Genomic DNA, 18991 nt, shown 5'->3' with positions numbered 1-18991 from the left:
GCCAATAGCGTCCCTTGTATGAAATCAACTGGGCAAACAAACTGAGGAAGCATGTACCATAAATTAAAAGACCCATTGTCCGCAGAAATCCGCGAACCAGCGAAAAATCTGTGATATATATTTAGATATGCTTACATTTAAAATTCGCGATGGAGTGAAGCCGCGAAAGTCGAAGCGCGATATAGCGAGGGATCACTGTACTGAGACTCAGCTTCGTGTTTTGGGGAGCAAGACGGGGACTCGCACTTCAAAGCGCACACAGACACAGTCACAATGCTGTAGTACACAGATGTGACTATATGAGTGAGGCACACAGACTCAGACGGAGAATAGGAGACAATTGCCAGACAGAGAGAGAGAGAGAGAGATGCGCTGGGAGAGCGAGATAAGGAGAGAGAGAGAGAGACGCGCTGGGCGAGCGAGATGAGAGAGAGAGAGAGAGAGAGAGAGAGACACGTGCTGGGCGAGAGAGAGCGCAAGGGGAGCGAGATGAGAGAGACAGAGAGATGCGCTGGGCGAGTGAGCGAGCGAGATAAGAAGAAAGAGAAGAACCATCAGCTCAGTTGTAATCACATAACGCTCAGCAGACAAAGTGTATCAATAATACTCGTATTGCAAGACATCGCTCGTTTATCAAGTCAAAATTTATTACAAATTTGTAAAACACTCGTAAACCAAGTTACTCGTAAACCGAGGTTCCACTGTATATACATACATATACACATACATATATATATATATATATATATATATATATATATATATATATATATACATAGATACATAGATATATACATATATACATATATATACATACATATACAATATATATATATATATCTACATACATATATATATATATATCTACATACATATATATATATATCTACATATTTTCAGAATGGTATTGTCTTTAAATAATAACAACAAAAATTTCAACATAAAGTGCAGTTTTTCTTCTTCTTTCTTCTGCTAAGAAAAGGACACATTTTAAAAATAACATGATTGTGAATGTAATAGTTTTGTGACCGTTATGAGTGTTGCCGTCATCAAGGATTTGATTATAATTTCTTTCAATCAGGTTCGTATTTGGACAGTTTGTACAAAACCACGCCTTTATCAAGGCTTCCGTCGGGTAGTCTTTTGAAATGAAATTTGCCTCCAATCAGTCTTAGGAATGCGCTTTGTATCCATTATTCATAAAGCTTCAATTGGTGATCTGTCTTTCTGTTAACCGCATATTTTTCATACGTCTCAAACCAAGGGGATGCAAGGGTAAAATGAATCGGAAGCGCGATACATACTCAGTGCACCCTCTCGGGAATCGAACCTCGGACGTCGGCGCTAAAGGCAAAGCCTCTACCATTGCGCCACGGCATGTGGTTTGTCTATTTGAGAGTATGTAATCGGGGTGTATATATATATACATACATATATACATATACATATATACATATATATATACACATATATATATATATACATATACACACATATATACATATACATATATACATATATATATATATATATATATATATATATATATATATACATATATATATATATATACATATATATACATATATATACATATATATATATATATATATATATATATATATATATATATATATATATATATATATATATATATATATATATATATATATATATATATATATATATATATATATATATATATATATATATATATATATATATATATATATATATATATATATATATACATACATATATACATACATACATATATACATACATACATACATACATACTACATATCTACATATATATACTGTATATAGCAAAATCCCCGCACTTCGCAGCAAGGAAGTACTGCTTTTAAATTTTTATTAAGAAGAAAAGAAAACCTTTTAAACTGAGGGAAAATATACCAATAACTATCTGTTAAGGATCTCTTTGTATACCACATAGTCAGTTCAGCACTCCAGTTGTAATATGACCAAGCTGTGCACTGAGCTTACTCTTGAGAATGCAACGTATAGTTGTCCAGGAGAAAAGCAATGTTGCCTCAAATCAATGGCAACCTTTTGTAGGGTCTGTCCCTGAGACTTATTACTTGTCATCGCGAAGCAGAGCCTTACTGGAAATTTGAGGCATTTGAATTGAAATGGGAGATCAGAGGGTATAACGGGGATGCGAGGAATACATTGAGTGTGGAGAAACTCTAGAGACAGCGTGTGTAATAACTTGTGGATTTTTCTGTGAGTATTTGGTGGCAGCATGACGAAGTTGCTTCCGCAAGACCGCGTTAGCGGTGGAACTCAGCTCGGAGCATATTCTTTTCCTACCTTGTCAATTGTGTAATGCGTTTTTTGAACAGGTTTGATGCATGGAAGTGATCACCGACTATGCTCAGTCAGTTCACGTGAGCTGCTCTCGTGTGATGTTGCGATGTCCACGGCTTTATTTAATGTTAGCTAAGACCTGGCACTTAAAAGTTTCTCGCTACAGCAATTTTACAAAGTGATCCAAAGTCTCGTTTATACCTCGTGTCTTCTCATTAAACTTGTATCTCGCAAATAAAGTATTCGACGAAGGCATGACAAACGGCAGCGGAAGCGTGTCCATAAACTTAATTTAAACTTACGGTTAACACTGTGCTTTGTTTCCACTGTAGCTGCACTTATGAATAAGCTTGTATGCGTTTTTCTTCAGCGCTCTTTGGAGCTCTTCCTTGTTTTCTATGTACTGCGTTCACAGTCAGTTCACGTGATTACGTGGGAGGCGTAATGATGTGGCACGCAACTCCGCCCCCCACGGCCATCGAGCTGAAGTCCATTACAGTATATGGAGAAAAATAGGTTCCAGTTATGACCATTACGCGTAGAATTTCGAATGAAACCTGCCCAATTTTTGTAAGTAAGCTGTAAGGAATGAGCCTGCCAAATTTCAGCCTTCTACCTACACGGGAAGTTGGAGAATTAGTGATGAGTGAGTGAGTGAGTCAGTCAGTGAGGGCTTTGCCTTTTATTATTACAGATAAGCAGCATTGTAGCATTGAATAGTTAAAGTAACAGCGATTCCTGAGAAGGAGAAATTTAAAGCATACAATGAATAACTGGACAGGGCACCATTTAGCACTCGAAAAGTAACATTTAACAGTAACAGTAACAGACAGGTAAACAAGAAAACAACTATGGGCTGATATCATTTAGTGAGTTTCTCAGTAAGAAGGAAGTAGGATGTAAAAAAGATTTACTTGATAAAACAGTTCATAGTGGTTAGGAAAGCTAGTGCAATTAAGAGGGTGACAGCATAAGGATTTGCTAATTAGAAGAAACAAAAACAGTTTAAGTGCAGAGTTTCAAAGTAAGGAAGTAATAAGTAGGACACAAAATTAGGAAAACAGACAAGAAAAAGTCAAGTTTAATAACTTCAAATAAAAACAAAGAGCAGTCAAGTGGGAGAGTATTAGAGGAGTTTAAAGGGCCAGAAGGTGTTAAATAACTATAGTAGTTTTTTATTCAATTAATTTAAGTTAAACCATTTATGTTTAAACAAAAAGAATTACAGTTTAGTAATCCAAAGCCAAATTTTAGTAATGAATGTGAATGTGAAGTGCAATGCAAGTCCTGTTGGATGTTGGACTTTTGGAGAATGGCTTGGAGAAGTCAGACCTTCCTGAAAACAATGTCTACAGGAGAAGCCAGCTGATCCATAACCTCGAATTCAGGGTCGCTGAACTGGAGGAGGAGTTGATTGGCCTGTGCTGTAGAAGAGAATTGGAGGACGTGACAAGGGTGTTTATTTTCTGTGCCACCTTAGAGATGCACACTATCTAAAACTTTCCAGGCCAGACAAGTAGAGATAGGTGGGTCACAAGTCATAAAACATAAGGCAAATGGTATACATTGTCCAGACACATCAACCTTGAAAATGTCAAACAAACTGGGTGTTATCAGGACTCTACGCCACAGAGCAGAGAACATCCACACTTCCACAGAAGCTAAGAAGAAGGAAAACAGACATCTGAAGACAGCCCTTAAGACCGGTGGATATCCCAAGTGGGCCTTTAACAAGGTAGGATCCTGTTCCAGAAAAAGGACAATGGAACAGTCCGACTCCCAGGACGAACGGAAGAACCTGGTTATTCCATTTATGGCTGATGTGTCTGAAAAGCTAAAAAGGATTTTTGGAAAACACCACAAACCTGTTCACTTCAAACCCACAAACACCTTGGGACAGAGACTCGTCCACCCCAAAGACCAGATACCAAAACAGAAGAAGAACAAAGTAATATATGCAACGAAGAGTGCCCTGAACTGTACATTGGAGAGACCAAACAGCCACTACACAGGAGGATGGCCAAGCACAGAAGGAGTAACACTTCAGGGCCGGAATCAGCTACCTTGAAGGACCATTTGAAGGACAAAGGACACTAATTTGAGGACATTAACATCCAGATATTGGATAGAGAAGACAAGTGGTTTAAGAGAGGGGCGACGGAAGCTTTGCATGTGCAAATCAACAACCCCTCACTCAATAGAGATGGAGGCCTTAGGCATAACCTTTCTTCAATTTATCATGCTGCCCTTTCATCCATCCACAGGAAAATCAGGCCCAATTCACACTTCCACCAGGTGGACAACTCTTTACGACCCACTCTATGGGGGTAGGAGAGGCTGCTAAAAGGTGTGACTGTTGCATCTACCCACACCTTCCCCTTCCTTTGTTTTACTCAACGAGCCTATTCAGGGCAGGTGTGAAGTGAAGTTAACCTGGAGGATAAATATGTGGTCTCCAACAACATTCTTCAGACTGAAGAAGCTCCTTGGATGAGCAGTGAAATGTATCTACCTAACAAGAAAAAAAGTCCAGTTGCCATGACTCAACTACCAGACATTTTAAGGTTACTGAGTAGCTGGATGGTGTCTCTGAAGACTCTGAGGTGCTGGGCAGGTATGAGGAGTCACAATGGGCCATCTATAAACCAGTCCTCAGAAAGAGAGAGTCATGAATGTTAGGGACTCAAAGATTAGGGGGATGGAAGCACAAGTTTGCTCTAGAGACAGAGTCTCAAACACTGTGTTGCCTTCCAGGAATACAGTTGGGAGACTTCCTAGGAAAGACTGTCAGGCATTTGACCAGAATGGGAGTGGATTAAGATTTCATTGTCCATGTTGGAGCAAATTACATACCTAAGGGTAGCCTGTCAGTTCTGAAGTGCAGGTAGGTGCCAGGCAGAGAAGCAAATATGACAAGTTAGTCTCCTCCAATGTTCTATCAGTGCCACACGCTAGTCCAGGTAAGACTGAGAAGATTAGAAGGCTTAACATGTGGCTAAAATCTGGGAGTAGGATAAAAGAGTATAGATTTAAGGAGACGGGGGGGATTCCTTTTTAAACAAATGGGACCTGTTCCACTGTAATAAGTTGCATGTGGACCAAAGCACCAATGTGTTAGAGAGGTGAAAGTAAGTTAGTTCGGGATTTTTTTTTAAACTAGAGAATGGGGGGTGACTAGGAAATAATGGGGGGTATAGGGAGTTTAAGACAGGCCAGGTTTAGAACTATACACGAGGAGACGAACAATGGTGTAAAAACAAATATGAATAGTAACATATTAACTAACCCAAAGTTTAAGTGAAAATGTAAAATAGGTAAGACATTAAAAATAGCTTGCCTTATTTCAAGAAGTATCAAAATAAAGCAAGGCAGTTGGAGTTGTGTGTATCTGTGCATAATTATGACATTATAGCAATAATAGAAACCTGGCTAAATATCAAAGAAGGGGATGAATATCTCATAGATGGGTACACATTTTTAGGAAGGACAGACAGAGCAGAAGGTGGTGGTATGGATTGTCATTTATGTAAAGAAGAATTCTTCACTTGGATGATGAGCCACATCTTATTTAGGGTGTCTGGAAAGCATTAAGGAAAGATGACTTATTTTAGGAGTGTGCTATAGCCCTACCCAAAAAAAATAATCAAAAAGCAAATCTACAGGGAGGTATTTTAACTACCTAAATATTAACTGGGCTAACTTTGTAAACAGTTGGTACAGGAAACAGGAGTTTACAGACGTAATCAGTAATCTGTTTTTTAACCCAGTATGTTTAAGTACCAATGCAGGAAAAAAGCCCATCTAGATTTAGTAAATTGTAATAACCAAGATAGAATTGAGTGTGTGGATGAGATTGAACCACTAGGGTCAAGTGAAACTAATAGAAGTTCACCTTATGTGGATTTAGGAGTCATAGTAGACTTGACACTATCAACTTCCAGACCATGTTCAGAAGCCATTAAGGCTAACAGAATTTTAGGTTATATAGTACGTTGTGTACAGATAAGTCAAAGGTTATGCTTAAGCTTTATAATGCACTGGGGATGTGTTATGAGGAAAGCCTAAAACAGCTGAGCCTTTAAAGTTTGAGCAAAAGGAGACTAAGAGGCAATATGATTGAGGTGTTAAAAATTATAAAAGGAATCAGTGCAGTGGATTGAGACTTCTACTTCAAAATGAGTTCAACAAGAACACTAAGATGCACTTGGAAACTTATTAAAAGTAAATTTCTCACAAACATTAGGAAGTTTTTCTTCACACAGAGATTCTTATTTACACGGAACAAGTTACCAAATAGTGTAGTAGACAGCAGGACTTTAATTCAAAATAATATAAAGCTAAGTTTTGAAGTTCCCTAATTTGGACTGGCATGTGTTAAGCTCAATGGCCTGTTGTTATCTAAACCTTTCAAATGTTCTATTAGATTCTACAACCATCATTTGTTCTGTCAGAGGGCTAGAATGTTGTTGCACAGGTACACCTACATTGCTATGTTTGGTTTACTTTGTTATTTAAAGACTAGTGGCCTCCTATTACTGTCACTAATCTTGAGGAATCTTTCTCAAGGGGAAAACCAGAACAACCCACAGCCACTTACTCCAATGAGCCTGTCGTTTCTTCCTTCTAAGGCATGTATTGATATGAAAGACTACACTATCACTTAAAAGGACTAACACTTTGAAAAAAACAAACATTACCTTTGACACGAACATAAATCAAGTCTGGGTTGACACACAGAGCCAAGTTACTAGGTAAAGTCCATGGAGTGGTGGTCCAAGCGATGAGACTAATGTTCTGATCCTCCAGTAAAGGAAAACTCACTATAACTGAGGGATCCTGAACATCCTAGTAGAGGGTCACATGGAGGTTAGTACAATGTAAAAGCCAAGCAAAATAAAACACCAAAGTCAAAGAGGCTATAGTTACCTTGTAGTTCTGATGAGACTCAAAGTTTGAAAGTGGAGTATTACATGCAGTTGAAAAAGGCATAACTTTCACACCTCTGTAAACAAAGCCTTTGTCATACAGTTGCTTGAAAACCCACCTGATGGATGAGAGAAAATACAAAAGGACATGTTCTCAGGGAAGAACACGATCTAAACTCTATGGAATGTAGCAAAGTCACACACAGCAATTGCCCTAGTTTGTCTTTCATAATCATTGTACCAACTTTTGGCTGACAAAATACCCTTATCCAAATATATAGCATTAATCAGTTTAATAATTTCTCTGTCTTCCTATAGTAAATATATCAAACATATACAGTACTGTATGAAGTTGCCTGGAAGGCAGAATAAGCACCAACATATTCAGATAAACTCAAAAGAAGTGAGTGACAGCTCCCTTAAACACCACCATTTTTCTTTGTTCCCAAATCTAATAAAATAGGTGCTTACCACACGGATTCCATAAACCAAGGATAGAGAGTTTTGTAATCATTCTTAAAGTCAATCCACCGCCCAAGCCTAGTGACACTTGCCTGCAGGAAAGAAAAGAAAAACACTGAAACAATTGTCACCCCCCCACCCCCCAAAAAAACAAAAAATATTCCTGTAGCTATAATACAACAAATTTACTTGCAACAGTACTCCAGGCATTAATGTTTACCAGTAAATGAAATCCTAATCTGAGGCCAGTATCAGTATGTGATACAGCAAGATAACAACAACATTTATTTTATATAGCACATTTTCATACAAACAATGTAGCTAAATGTGCTTTACATGATGAAGAAAGAGCAAAAATTAAACATGACACTAATCAAGAGAACACAGACTTGCTTGATAAGACATCTAAGTAGAAAGCTGGTTTTACAGAATCAAGCAGCAGCTTACTGCACATACAGGTGGAAATGGGCCACAAGTTAACAAAAGAAAATGAAAAAGGAATCACATCCAGCACCAGAGACACAGACCAACATACCTCCCACTCTCCGGCATATCTCATCACAATATTTCGACACTGTCGGTTATATTCTGCAATTCCCATTTTGGCTACATCGTCAGGTCCTCTGATCCCCAGAGTTTTGTCTATTTCATACTCCTGAAAGAGTTTTAAAAACCATTTACAAATTTAATTTAATTAGCATTTGGGTAATTAGCATGCAACTGCAAAAAACCGAGCATCAACATAATGGTCAGTAAGAGTGAGATCTATGGTTCCATCATTTCATGTCAAAGAAGTTACTTTGACTCATTTAATAGTCACAGAAGCATGAAGTATGGTAAAAAATTTTCCAAAGACTTCCCCATTAGAGGTGTGTGATATATAACTTACAACAATAATGGTAATAATTTCAATGATGACAAGATTTTGTAAGATTGTGACATAAACATGAAGGACAACATATGTACTGTGTGTATAGAATACATATAAATATATATGTGTGTATGTATGAGTAAAATAAATTCTCTCTCTCTCTCCGAGAGATATAGATATATATTATCTCTATCTCTCAGGTGCATCCTGTTTCCCCTGATCATCCTTGAGATGTTTCTGCAACTTAATTGGAATCCACCTGTGGTAAATTCAGTTGATTGGACATGATTTGGAAAGGCACACACCTGTCTATATAAGGTCCCACAGTTGACAGTTCATGTCAGAGCACAAACCAAGCAAAAAAATTGTCTGTAGACCTCCAAGGCAGGATTGTCTCAAGGCACAAATATGGGGAAGGTCAAAGAAAAATTTCTGCTGCTTTGAAGGTCCCAATGAGCACAGTTGCCTCCATCATCCGTAAGTGCAAGAAGTTCGAAACCACCAGGACTCTTCCTAGAGCTAGCCGGCCATCTAAACTGAGCGATCAGGGGAGAAGGGCCTTAGTCAGGAGGTGACCAAGAATCCGATGGTCACTCTGTCAGAGCTCCAGAGGTCTTCTGTGGAGAGAGGAGAACCTTCCAGAAGGACAACCATCTCTGCAGCAATCCAACAATCAGGCCTGTATGATAGAGTGGCCAGACAGAAGCCACTCCTTAGTAAAAGGCACATGGCAGCCCGCCTGAAGTTTGCCAAAAGGCACCTGAAGGACTCAACAAACAAAATTCTCTGGTCTGATGAGACAAAGATTGAATTTTTTGGTGTGAATGCCAGGCGTCACGTTTGGAGGAAACCAGGCACCGTTCATCACCAGGCCAATACCATCCCTACAGTGAAGCATGGTGGTGGCAGCATCATGCTGTGGGATGTTTTCAGCGCAGGAACTGGGAGACTAGTCAGGATAAAGGGAAAGATGACTGCAGCAATTTACAGAGACATCCTGGATGAAAACCTGCTCCAGAGCGCTCTTGACCTCAGATTGGGGTGATGGTTCATCTTTCAGCAGGTCAACGACCCTAAGCACACAGCCAAGATATCAAAAGAGTGGCTTCAGGACAACTCTGTGAATGTCCTTGAGTGGCACAGCCAGAGCCCAGACTTGAATCCGAATGAACATCTCTCGAGAGATCTTAAAATGGCTGTGCACCGATGCTTTCCATCCAACCTGATGGAGCTTGAGAGGTGCTGCAAAGAGGAATGGGCGAAACTGGCCAAGGATAGGTGTGCCAAGCTTGTGGCATCAGATTCAAAAAGACTTGAGGCTGTAATTGATGCCAAAGATGCATCGACAAAGTATTGAGCAATGGCTGTGAATACTTAACTTATTTGATTTCGAAATTCTACGCGTAATGGTCATAACTGGAACCTGCTTTCGTCCATATATACAGCTATAGCCTGCAGCTCAGTCGCCAAGTGAGGTGGAGTTGTGCCTGCCCATATAAGGCCGTCCGTCAGCAGCTATCCAATAGACACGCTGCTGCGAAATATTCGCGGCTGAAGGACTGTTCTTATGCAAATGAAGATGAGATGGTCAGGCACAAACTCGGAGAAAGTGCGAGAGAAACTTTTAAGTGCCGGGTCTTGGCTAACATTAAATAAAGCCGTGGACATCACAAGACTGCACAACATAGCACAAGTACAGCTGAGAACCTTCGATGCATATACTCTGAGCGGCTCACGTGAACTGACTTTGCAGGACTGGGAAAGGTAAACCCGTGCATGCAGTGTGTGATGTAACAACCAACTGACCTTAAGTTTAAATGAAGTTCATAGACAGGCTGCTGCTGGCGTTTGACATGCCTATGACGAATGCGATATTCGCGAGATACAAGCATAATGAGAAGATGCGGGGTATAAACAAGACTTTTGATCACTTTGTTGCTGAGTTAAAATTGCTGTAACGGAGTTAAAATTGCTGGTGAAGGACTGTGCTTATGCAAACGAATAGGAAAGCACGGTGTAAAGCTTAACTCTAAATTAGGTTCATTGACACACTGCCGCTGGAGTTTGTCATGCCCAAGACGAATACGATATTCGCGAGATAGGTCACACTAGATAGCACAAGCATGGCTGAGAAGCTTCGATGCATGTACTCCGAGCGGCTCACATGAACTGACTTTGTTCTGGCTTGAACTACTGTGAAATAAACAGACATAAACTGGAAGCGTGAGTTTGTGCCTTTTAATAATCTCGCGAGAGAAACATGGTGGCAGCGTAGGCGATGGAACTGCGCCGAAAGTCACGCCAGTTTGCTGTTAAAAGTTCAGGACGCGGAGATGCTCACACGAAAGGAAAATGGAGGGTCTGAGACCGCCGTTGACATTAAGCCTCGATGCTAAAGACCTGGCAAAGTCATGGAGAACATGGAAGGACGAGTTCAGATTATTCACTGAACTAGCAATGCCGGAGGAAGAGGAAAACACTAAGGTCAGATTATTCTGTTATCTTATTGGAGAGAGTGGCAGAGAATTGTGTCAGGCGCTGACCGGTGATGTAAGACCTGATGAGTTAACCATGAACTTGATGATATGTAAATTTGATGAACATTACAACCCGAAAATAAACGAAACTGTAGAGAGGTACAGATTTTTTTCAAGAAATCAGGCAAGGGGAGAAAATATAGACGACTACGTCACAGATCTGAGAGTGTTAGCAGGCACATGCAATTTCGGGGAGATTAAAAGTTCCCTTATACATGACCGAATTGTGTGCAGAACCAGTGATGCAAGTTTAGAGAGGTGCATACAAATATGCAGAGCCACAGAACTGTCGAAGGAGAACAGCAGGACAGTCACACAGGGTTCCCTATTCTATACTTCTCATGGTGCATCTCTCTAAACCCTCCGTGCGGGAACATTATCATAAGGCTTAACAATCCTATTGTTACACCTTCTACGTGCACCCAACCATCCTTATTACGGAGTCTTCCTTGCTGTACCGCTGGCTGCTTCTGTCCATTCACCTTCCCAGCTCTTTATTTAAACAGTTTTCCTTCTCACTTTTTCGATCCTTCGCTGTCGCTTCGCTTTTCGTTCAAAATACTCGCCTCCTTGCCTTTAGAGATTTGGGTAGTGAAAACTTCAATGAATGAAACCTGTTATCTTTACAACGGTTGACAAACACGGAATATAACTTGAACACAACACGTCCTCCAAATACAAACCTGATTGAAAGACATAATGATAATCAAATCGTTGATGACAGCAACACTCATAACAGTCACAAAACAATTACATTGACAATCAGGTTATGTTACTTTTAAAATGTTTCCTTTTCTTTTTCATAACTTCTTCAACACACTACTTCTCCGCTGCGAAGCGTGGGTATTTTGCTAGTCATTAATAAATACAGGTTCACAGTCCTGAACACCACACACAATGCACACAGCAATAACCACAACAATATGGGCTTCTTTCTCTCAGTCCTTGGCCATCTTTCCTCTCCTTCTGGGAGCTTTGTCCTGCTCCCACTCCCTACTCAAGCTCCCCAACCATAGCAAGGCGACCCCTTTTATTCCTGTCTGGATGTGCTCCAGGTGGCTGATGACGTCCTTCCGGCAGCACTTCCTAGTGTGGCAGAAGTGCTGCCCTTTGCACCGGAAGCACTCCGGGCATCCCTGGCAGGTTCCTCCGCCATCTTTCCGGGTGTGGCGGAAGCAATTGTTCCCTGGGTTTAAAACCGAGGTTTAAAATGCCCCCAGTGGTGGCCACGGGTCCCAATGGGTTGTAATGTTCTTGTTCCTCTCCTAGTCCAGGGCGGTTGCCCCCTCGTGGCCCGGACGCTATTAATGCCACCTTCTGGTCCTTCCAGGCATCCCGGCTGGGTGAGGACCCCAGCACTCTATGACTATCTATATACATATATATTGTGGTGGATGGCCGGCTTCATATTCCGGCCCTCACCCCCAGGCCGCCAGGAGGAGCTCTCCTGACAGCATGGATGTGTCCCGAGTTCCAGCAGGGCATCATGGACTCTGTAGTTTTTATACCCAGCCCTGCTGGATACCTTGGGGACAACAAGGAGTCGCTGTAGGGAGGCTCATGGACTCGTATAGGCCCTATAACCCGGAAGTACGTGACAGGAAGAAACAACATGCTTCCGGGGAGAAGATAAGGACTATTTACCCTGACCCGGAAGGAATAAGGAATTGTGGACTGTTGGGCAGGAACACCTCCGGGTCAGGGAGTATAAAAGGACTATGGGAGCTCCCAGACGGCAAGCTGAGCTGGGTGGTAGGAGGGCAACGCGTCTGGGAGTTGGAGGATTGGTTATTGTTATTATTATTAAATGATTGTATTTGGTTTATGAGTAGTGTGGAGTGGAGGGTGCTTAGGGCACATTATTATAATAAAACAAATAATTTTAGCACTTTTACCTGGTGTCTGTCGTGGTACCTGAGGGTTCAAGGGAGCGATAGCGCCCCCTAATGTCACAATATCTATCTATATACAAGGTGGCACATATTTATGTACAATGGAACCTCGGTTTGCGAGCATATTTCGTTCCGGAAACACGCTTGTAATCCAAAGCACTCGTATATCAAAGTGAATTTCCCCATAAGAAATAATGGAAACTCAGATAATTCGTTTCACAACCCACAAATATTTATCTAAAAATTATTAATACAAAATCTTCACTCTAACTAACGGAATCACAATGCAGTGCAGAAAACTCTTCTTCTAGTTCAGTGACCCTGAGCTCAAGGTGGTGGATCAGCTTCTCCTGCAAACACAGCCTTCAAGCAGGACTGATTAGAGTGGCGGCTCATCTAGCCACTTACCAAAAAGTGCAACATCCAACAGGATTTGCATTGTACTGGCCTCATTTTTTACATTTGAATTACTAAACTGCTCAGCCTTTTTTAATTAATTTGAAATAATTTAAATTATCATTATAATTAATACTAGAATCCCTGAAGCCTACAAATAAACTCGTAATTCCAGCCCACCTTAAATCCCTTCACACCTCTCCTTCAGCGTTCTTTATTTTGTAAATGTGTCAATCAGCACAAGCAGCCTGCTGTGCCAACCCCTGCCTTGACGGAGCTCAACTTGGGCAAAAAGTTCTCCCAGCTCAAGCCAAGGCTCTTTATCTGTGTGTGAGGTTCCTGGAGTTGTATAGCGTAAATAATACAGTATATCGAAACACATGTATTGCAAATAACATGGGTGTTCCGTGTCTATAAAGATCTGGGTAAGTGAAGGATGAAAGGAAATGCGAGGCAAGAAATTCTGAACACATACCTAAAGCAGAAACGTTTTCCATGTTATATATTAATAATGACAAGAAGTGTAAAGACTTTAGTCCAAATATCAAATAAACATGTGTGCTTTTATTCAAGAATATAACCAAAGGAAAAAACAAAAAGCATTTCATTTACATGTTGCTGTCAATGAATTAAAATCCCAAGCTCAAATGTCAATCGACTGGGAGTTTATAGATGTTCTTGAATGGTGCAGAGGTAAGAACCACTGCCTTATAACCCCAGGTTCGAGAACGGGCATTCCATGTTTTGAGTAGCGAGCTGATATTATTATTATTACTGTAATAAAAACATAAATTTGATTTGAATCTTTAACACCCAGTGTAAATTTTGGCTACTTGTAAAAGTTAGTGTTGTTTTTTTTATTTTTGTTTTATTCTCTCAGTGACGTTTATGTGGTACAACAAACTTGCCTCTACCTCTCTGAGTTGATGGTAATTATCTCCATTCTTTACACAACAGCGGCAATTACCACAGTAGGTGCTGTCACCGATACCTGCTCAGAACTATTTGTTGTACCGGCAATCAAAGATATGATGTCCTGTAACCGCTATCAGACTGGACAAAGGCAGGCCCATAACAAAAAAAATAAATAAAAAAAAAAATATCAGACTCATGATCACACGATCCAGTAATATAAAATTGGTGATTAGAATCAGCCTTAAAAAAAAAAAAATAAAAAACTACTCATCCAAGCATCCATGTTAAGCCCTGGGTGATGATAGATCCTACAAAACACGTAAATTGCCACAACTGACACATTTTTTATTAAGGATGGGGCGGGAAGGTAATACTGGGTGGACCCTTCTCAACTGTCACCTCCACAGTCCTGAGTATGTTTGCTCTGGATTGCTCTCACTACACCAAAGAGCCAACTGCTCAATTTCCTGTCTGTATGCAGACTCATCACAATTTCTGAAGAGTTCAGTGATGGATGTGTTATTCACATGTTTGAGGATTATAACAGAGTGGAAATTAGAGGTGCAATCAGTAGTATACAGGGAGAAGAGCAGAGGGGATAGCACACATCCCCAGAGGGTAGTAGTGCCGATTGTATAGGAGTTAGAGGCAAGTTTCCACAGTTTCACCTGCTGTCTCCTATTTCTCAGGAAACTGGTAATCCACTGATGGATGGAGGCAGGAACAGAAAGCTGGGTAAGATTAGAGTGGAGGAGCTTAGGGATACTGATGTTAAATGTAGTGCTGGGCGGTATGACCAAAATTATATATAATGGCATTTTTCAAAATCATACCGGTTTCACTGTATTCGACGGTATTTTTTTCCCATGCATGTGTGGATGTTAACCACATTTTCCACTGCAATTACTGCAGTAGACTGGCTAAGAATAACCTATTCCACTGTCAAGAGAATTTGTACATCGTACAAAAAAACATTTTAATTTGCACACAAGTATTAATACAGGTTTGCATGGCCCCATAAAGTTGATAGTTTTCAAGGAGGTGGCACTAATGAAGAGAAGGAATCACATTGCATGACAGTTGCAGTAAAAATATAGAACCTTTTTATTGAACAAATTTTGCAAACAACTTAAAACTATAATTTTGACAATATATTTCCAACCATCCAAAGAGGCATTTAGACTTAGTAAAATATCCAGAGGTGCTTGTCAAAAGTTGTATTGCACTGAACCTCTCTTAGAAAAGGAATAAATAGTAAAAATATGTTCTGTAAACCAACTACACTTTCTGTTGATGTTAACAATCTCTGTCCACTGACACATTAAAGCGACTTTTTAAACAACTTTACCATAATTAAACTGCATAATATTTAAACTAATAAATAATAACAATAAAATAAATAATAGTGCAACTTCCAGTAATAATACTATTACTTCAAGGCTTCAATTCCAGGTACATTACACAGTACTCACCAAATAAAAATAAAATAAAATAAAACAAGTGCAACAGTGATGACATCTTTACCAACTGATCCATTATATTGCAAATTGCATTAATATGGACCTTGCTTCAAGCTAAGCTACAGTATATACATAAATAATAAAAATGCAACAGGCATTTATAATGCTATTTGTGGTATAGTGGGTCCGCGGCTTCAAAAAAAAAAAAATATGGCCAGTTTTTAAATCCAATTAGCCTTGTCCGTCTCTGTGGGCGCAATTGCACGACCGTGGGGAGTTGAAGGGGTAATTGGGGTGAGTCGCACCTGTACATGCAGGTGCAATCGTTCTCAATTGCTTTATCGGCTTCCTAAGGCGTGCGATTAAGGCACTGCGTCCGCGGACACGTATATTTATGGGCCGGCAGGACAGGGGGAAGGAAAAAAGATAGATCAGAAGGAGGTTAAAGAAGGGAAAAGGCAGTCATGGGAGACAAACCAGAAACCAGGAAGGAGAAGGCAGCATGAACTGGGGCTCCACAAGGGAACATAGGCTGAAGAGCTCTAGGTGCTGGTTCTCCCCATTGACTAAGCGTGTTGAGTGGGACGAGCGAGATGCAAGGCAATAACAATAATAATAATTAATTTTATTTGTAAGGCACTTTACATTATTGTATTATTATATCCCCGTCTTGGCAGAAAGGAGTTTGTGCTGCAGAAACTCCGCCGGCAACACCAGTGATGGGTGAGCCGGGGAGACAGAAGGTGGTGGGCTGCGATCAGGGGAGGAGAGAGACTACATTTAACTTCTATTTTGATATATTTATTTATTATGGATTTTATCCCCATGTTTCACTGGTTTTATGGATTAGCTATTTATTTGGGTACTGTATTTTTTTTTTTTTTTAAACACTGCACAATGGACACTCGTTTTTAATAAAAGCACTTTCCACCATCCTCCGGCTTCAATGAGATTTGTCAGCTCATCTCGGTCATAAATATTGGCGGTGTTGGTTCAACAGACTCCCACGTGGGAAGAGGGAGTCTGTAGGGGACCGGCATCGTCACACTATTTACACAGTACCCAAGTAATGGGGAGGAAAAAAAAGGTGGTGCTACTTGGCCAGTAGTATAGAAACAGCAGTTATACATTTTAAAATAATAATGGTCCACATCTGACCTATTAAAACCAAAGTATCTCCAGACAACAGACATGACTCCCTTTTTCGGCAAAAGTTTTTCTGTGTCATCATGTTCAACTTTATCGTCTGTTACAGCTTTCAGAATTTTCAGAATGTTCTCTGTCCATTTTCACTGCACATTACCTCCACTAACACATGTACCCTGTTGCATATGTATTTAGCAGTGTTGCAGTGAAAAAGGTCCCCCGTTAAACAGTTTCCAACTGCGCCACATTCTGAACATTGTTTACGCTATTTAAACAGGTGTTGCAGTATAAGAAAAATCCATATCAGTATAACAAAAATAAAAAACGGTTATCGGTATGAACTGGTATACCTCCCAGCACTAGTTAAATGCTTAGCTGAAGTCCACAAACAGAATCATTGCATAGTTCCCTGGGTTGACTAGATGTTGCCGGACTTGGTGCAGACCAATATTAACTGCATCATCCACTTACCAGTTTGCTTGGTAGGCAAACTGAAGAGGGTCCAACAGTGAAATTGTATTGTCCTTTAGGATATCTAACAAAAACTAAAATTAAAGTTGGCTTCTATGACAGAGTATATTCTGCCTAAATTGACTTTTTACTTTTTACGTTTATCCTAAGGATAAAAAGGGTCATTTGTATGTGATCTATGTGATCCCCAATACTTATATACTAAAGACTTAAATGGCAATTTTTGTTTTATGTTTATATTTACATTGACAATTTAAAATTTACTTTATTGTTATTAATTTAGATTGTTGAATATCTGCCGCTATCATTTAGGGAGTGCTATTGAAATGAGTGGGCGAGTTTAAATATCTGGGATCAGTGAAAGCCCACGATGGAAAACTAGATAGATAACTAATGGAACAATCGGAAGATATCAGAAGTATTGTGTGATTGAAGAATTAAAGTGAAGGTTAAAAGTAATGTTTTGAAGAGAGTGGAAAGACCAACAAAGATGTTTGGAGCTGAGAAATGAGCAGTAAAATGAGAGCAGGAGACGTTATTTTATGTGGCAGAAACGAGAATGATGAGATGTATGTGTGGTATTAGAAAAATAAACAGAATAAGAAACAAGATAATCAGAAGTACAAAAAAGTAGGAGAGATATCAAAAAATGAACAGGAAAGTAGGTTGAAGTGTTATGGACATATGAGGAAAGTCAATGAATATGTGTTGAAAAGAGTGATAGGAATGGAAAGTACAGGGGAAGAGAAAGCTGTGGAGGCCAAATCGGAGGTGGATGGATAAAGAAAGAGAGGATCTGAAGGAAAACCACACAGAATAATAATGCATTTAATTTATATAGCACCTTTCCCATGCTCAAGTGGGAAAAGATGAAGAAGGAGAAAAGGCAACGACAATATTTTTTCATATGATCATCAATTTCACTATTCAAAATATCCTGCAATACTGTTACTATTTTAAGGCCAATTTTCTTACCAATATGTCACATTTTGATTAGAACATGCAAGTAAGAATTTCACTGTACTCTGTATTTGTAAGCCTATAAAAACCTAAAACTTATATTTAGTTAAATCAATATAACAGCTTCTCTGATAATTTCTGATGAAAGGCAAACTGAGTCATTTAGTTTGACTAGTAGGTAGTTAAGCAAACAGATTCCCTAACAGACTTCCCTGAACTGGTGTTACTGGAAACACTTACCACAGGTAGTCCATGACAGTCCCATCCAAACCTACGTTCAACATGAAATCCACTCTGATGTGCGAACCTGGTAACAATATCCTTAATAGTGCCTGCCAGAATGTGACCATAATGAGGCAGCCCAGTGGCGAAAGGTGGACCATCATAGAAGGTAAATCTGAAGTAAAAAAAATATTGATATCATTAGAATTGTGAAGATGGACTTTAAATCCAACAGGTCTCTACAGGTACCCACTTTGGACGATTCTTGGACTGCTTCAAGCATTCCTGAAAACAGTTCTGGTCACGCCACAGTTGCAGAATGCGTTCCTCCTCCGTGGGGAAATTGATGGACTCTGGCACAGGTAAAGCCATTCCACTACTGCAAAACACAACAGTAATGC

The 18991-nt window shown here is 39.8% G+C and overlaps 1 protein-coding gene across 1 annotated transcript in view; it reads right to left on the bottom strand.

The window, feature by feature from the left end:
* Positions 1-18991, bottom strand: part of iars1 (isoleucyl-tRNA synthetase 1) — a 103588-nt gene that overhangs the window by 67824 nt on the left and 16773 nt on the right. The window contains exons 2-7 of the mRNA XM_039770865.1: positions 18844-18969; positions 18609-18765; positions 8256-8375; positions 7730-7812; positions 7260-7377; positions 7031-7178 (exon numbers count right to left, since the gene is read on the bottom strand). Coding sequence (XP_039626799.1) covers positions 7031-7178; positions 7260-7377; positions 7730-7812; positions 8256-8375; positions 18609-18765; positions 18844-18962 — 745 coding nt within the window. The 5' untranslated portion in view covers positions 18963-18969. The remainder of the gene's footprint in view (positions 1-7030; positions 7179-7259; positions 7378-7729; positions 7813-8255; positions 8376-18608; positions 18766-18843; positions 18970-18991) is intronic.

This window comes from Polypterus senegalus, chromosome 12 (genome assembly GCF_016835505.1).
Source record: "Polypterus senegalus isolate Bchr_013 chromosome 12, ASM1683550v1, whole genome shotgun sequence".
Classification (NCBI taxonomy): Eukaryota; Metazoa; Chordata; class Cladistia; order Polypteriformes; family Polypteridae; genus Polypterus; species Polypterus senegalus.
This window is presented reverse-complemented; position numbering and strand designations above follow the sequence as displayed.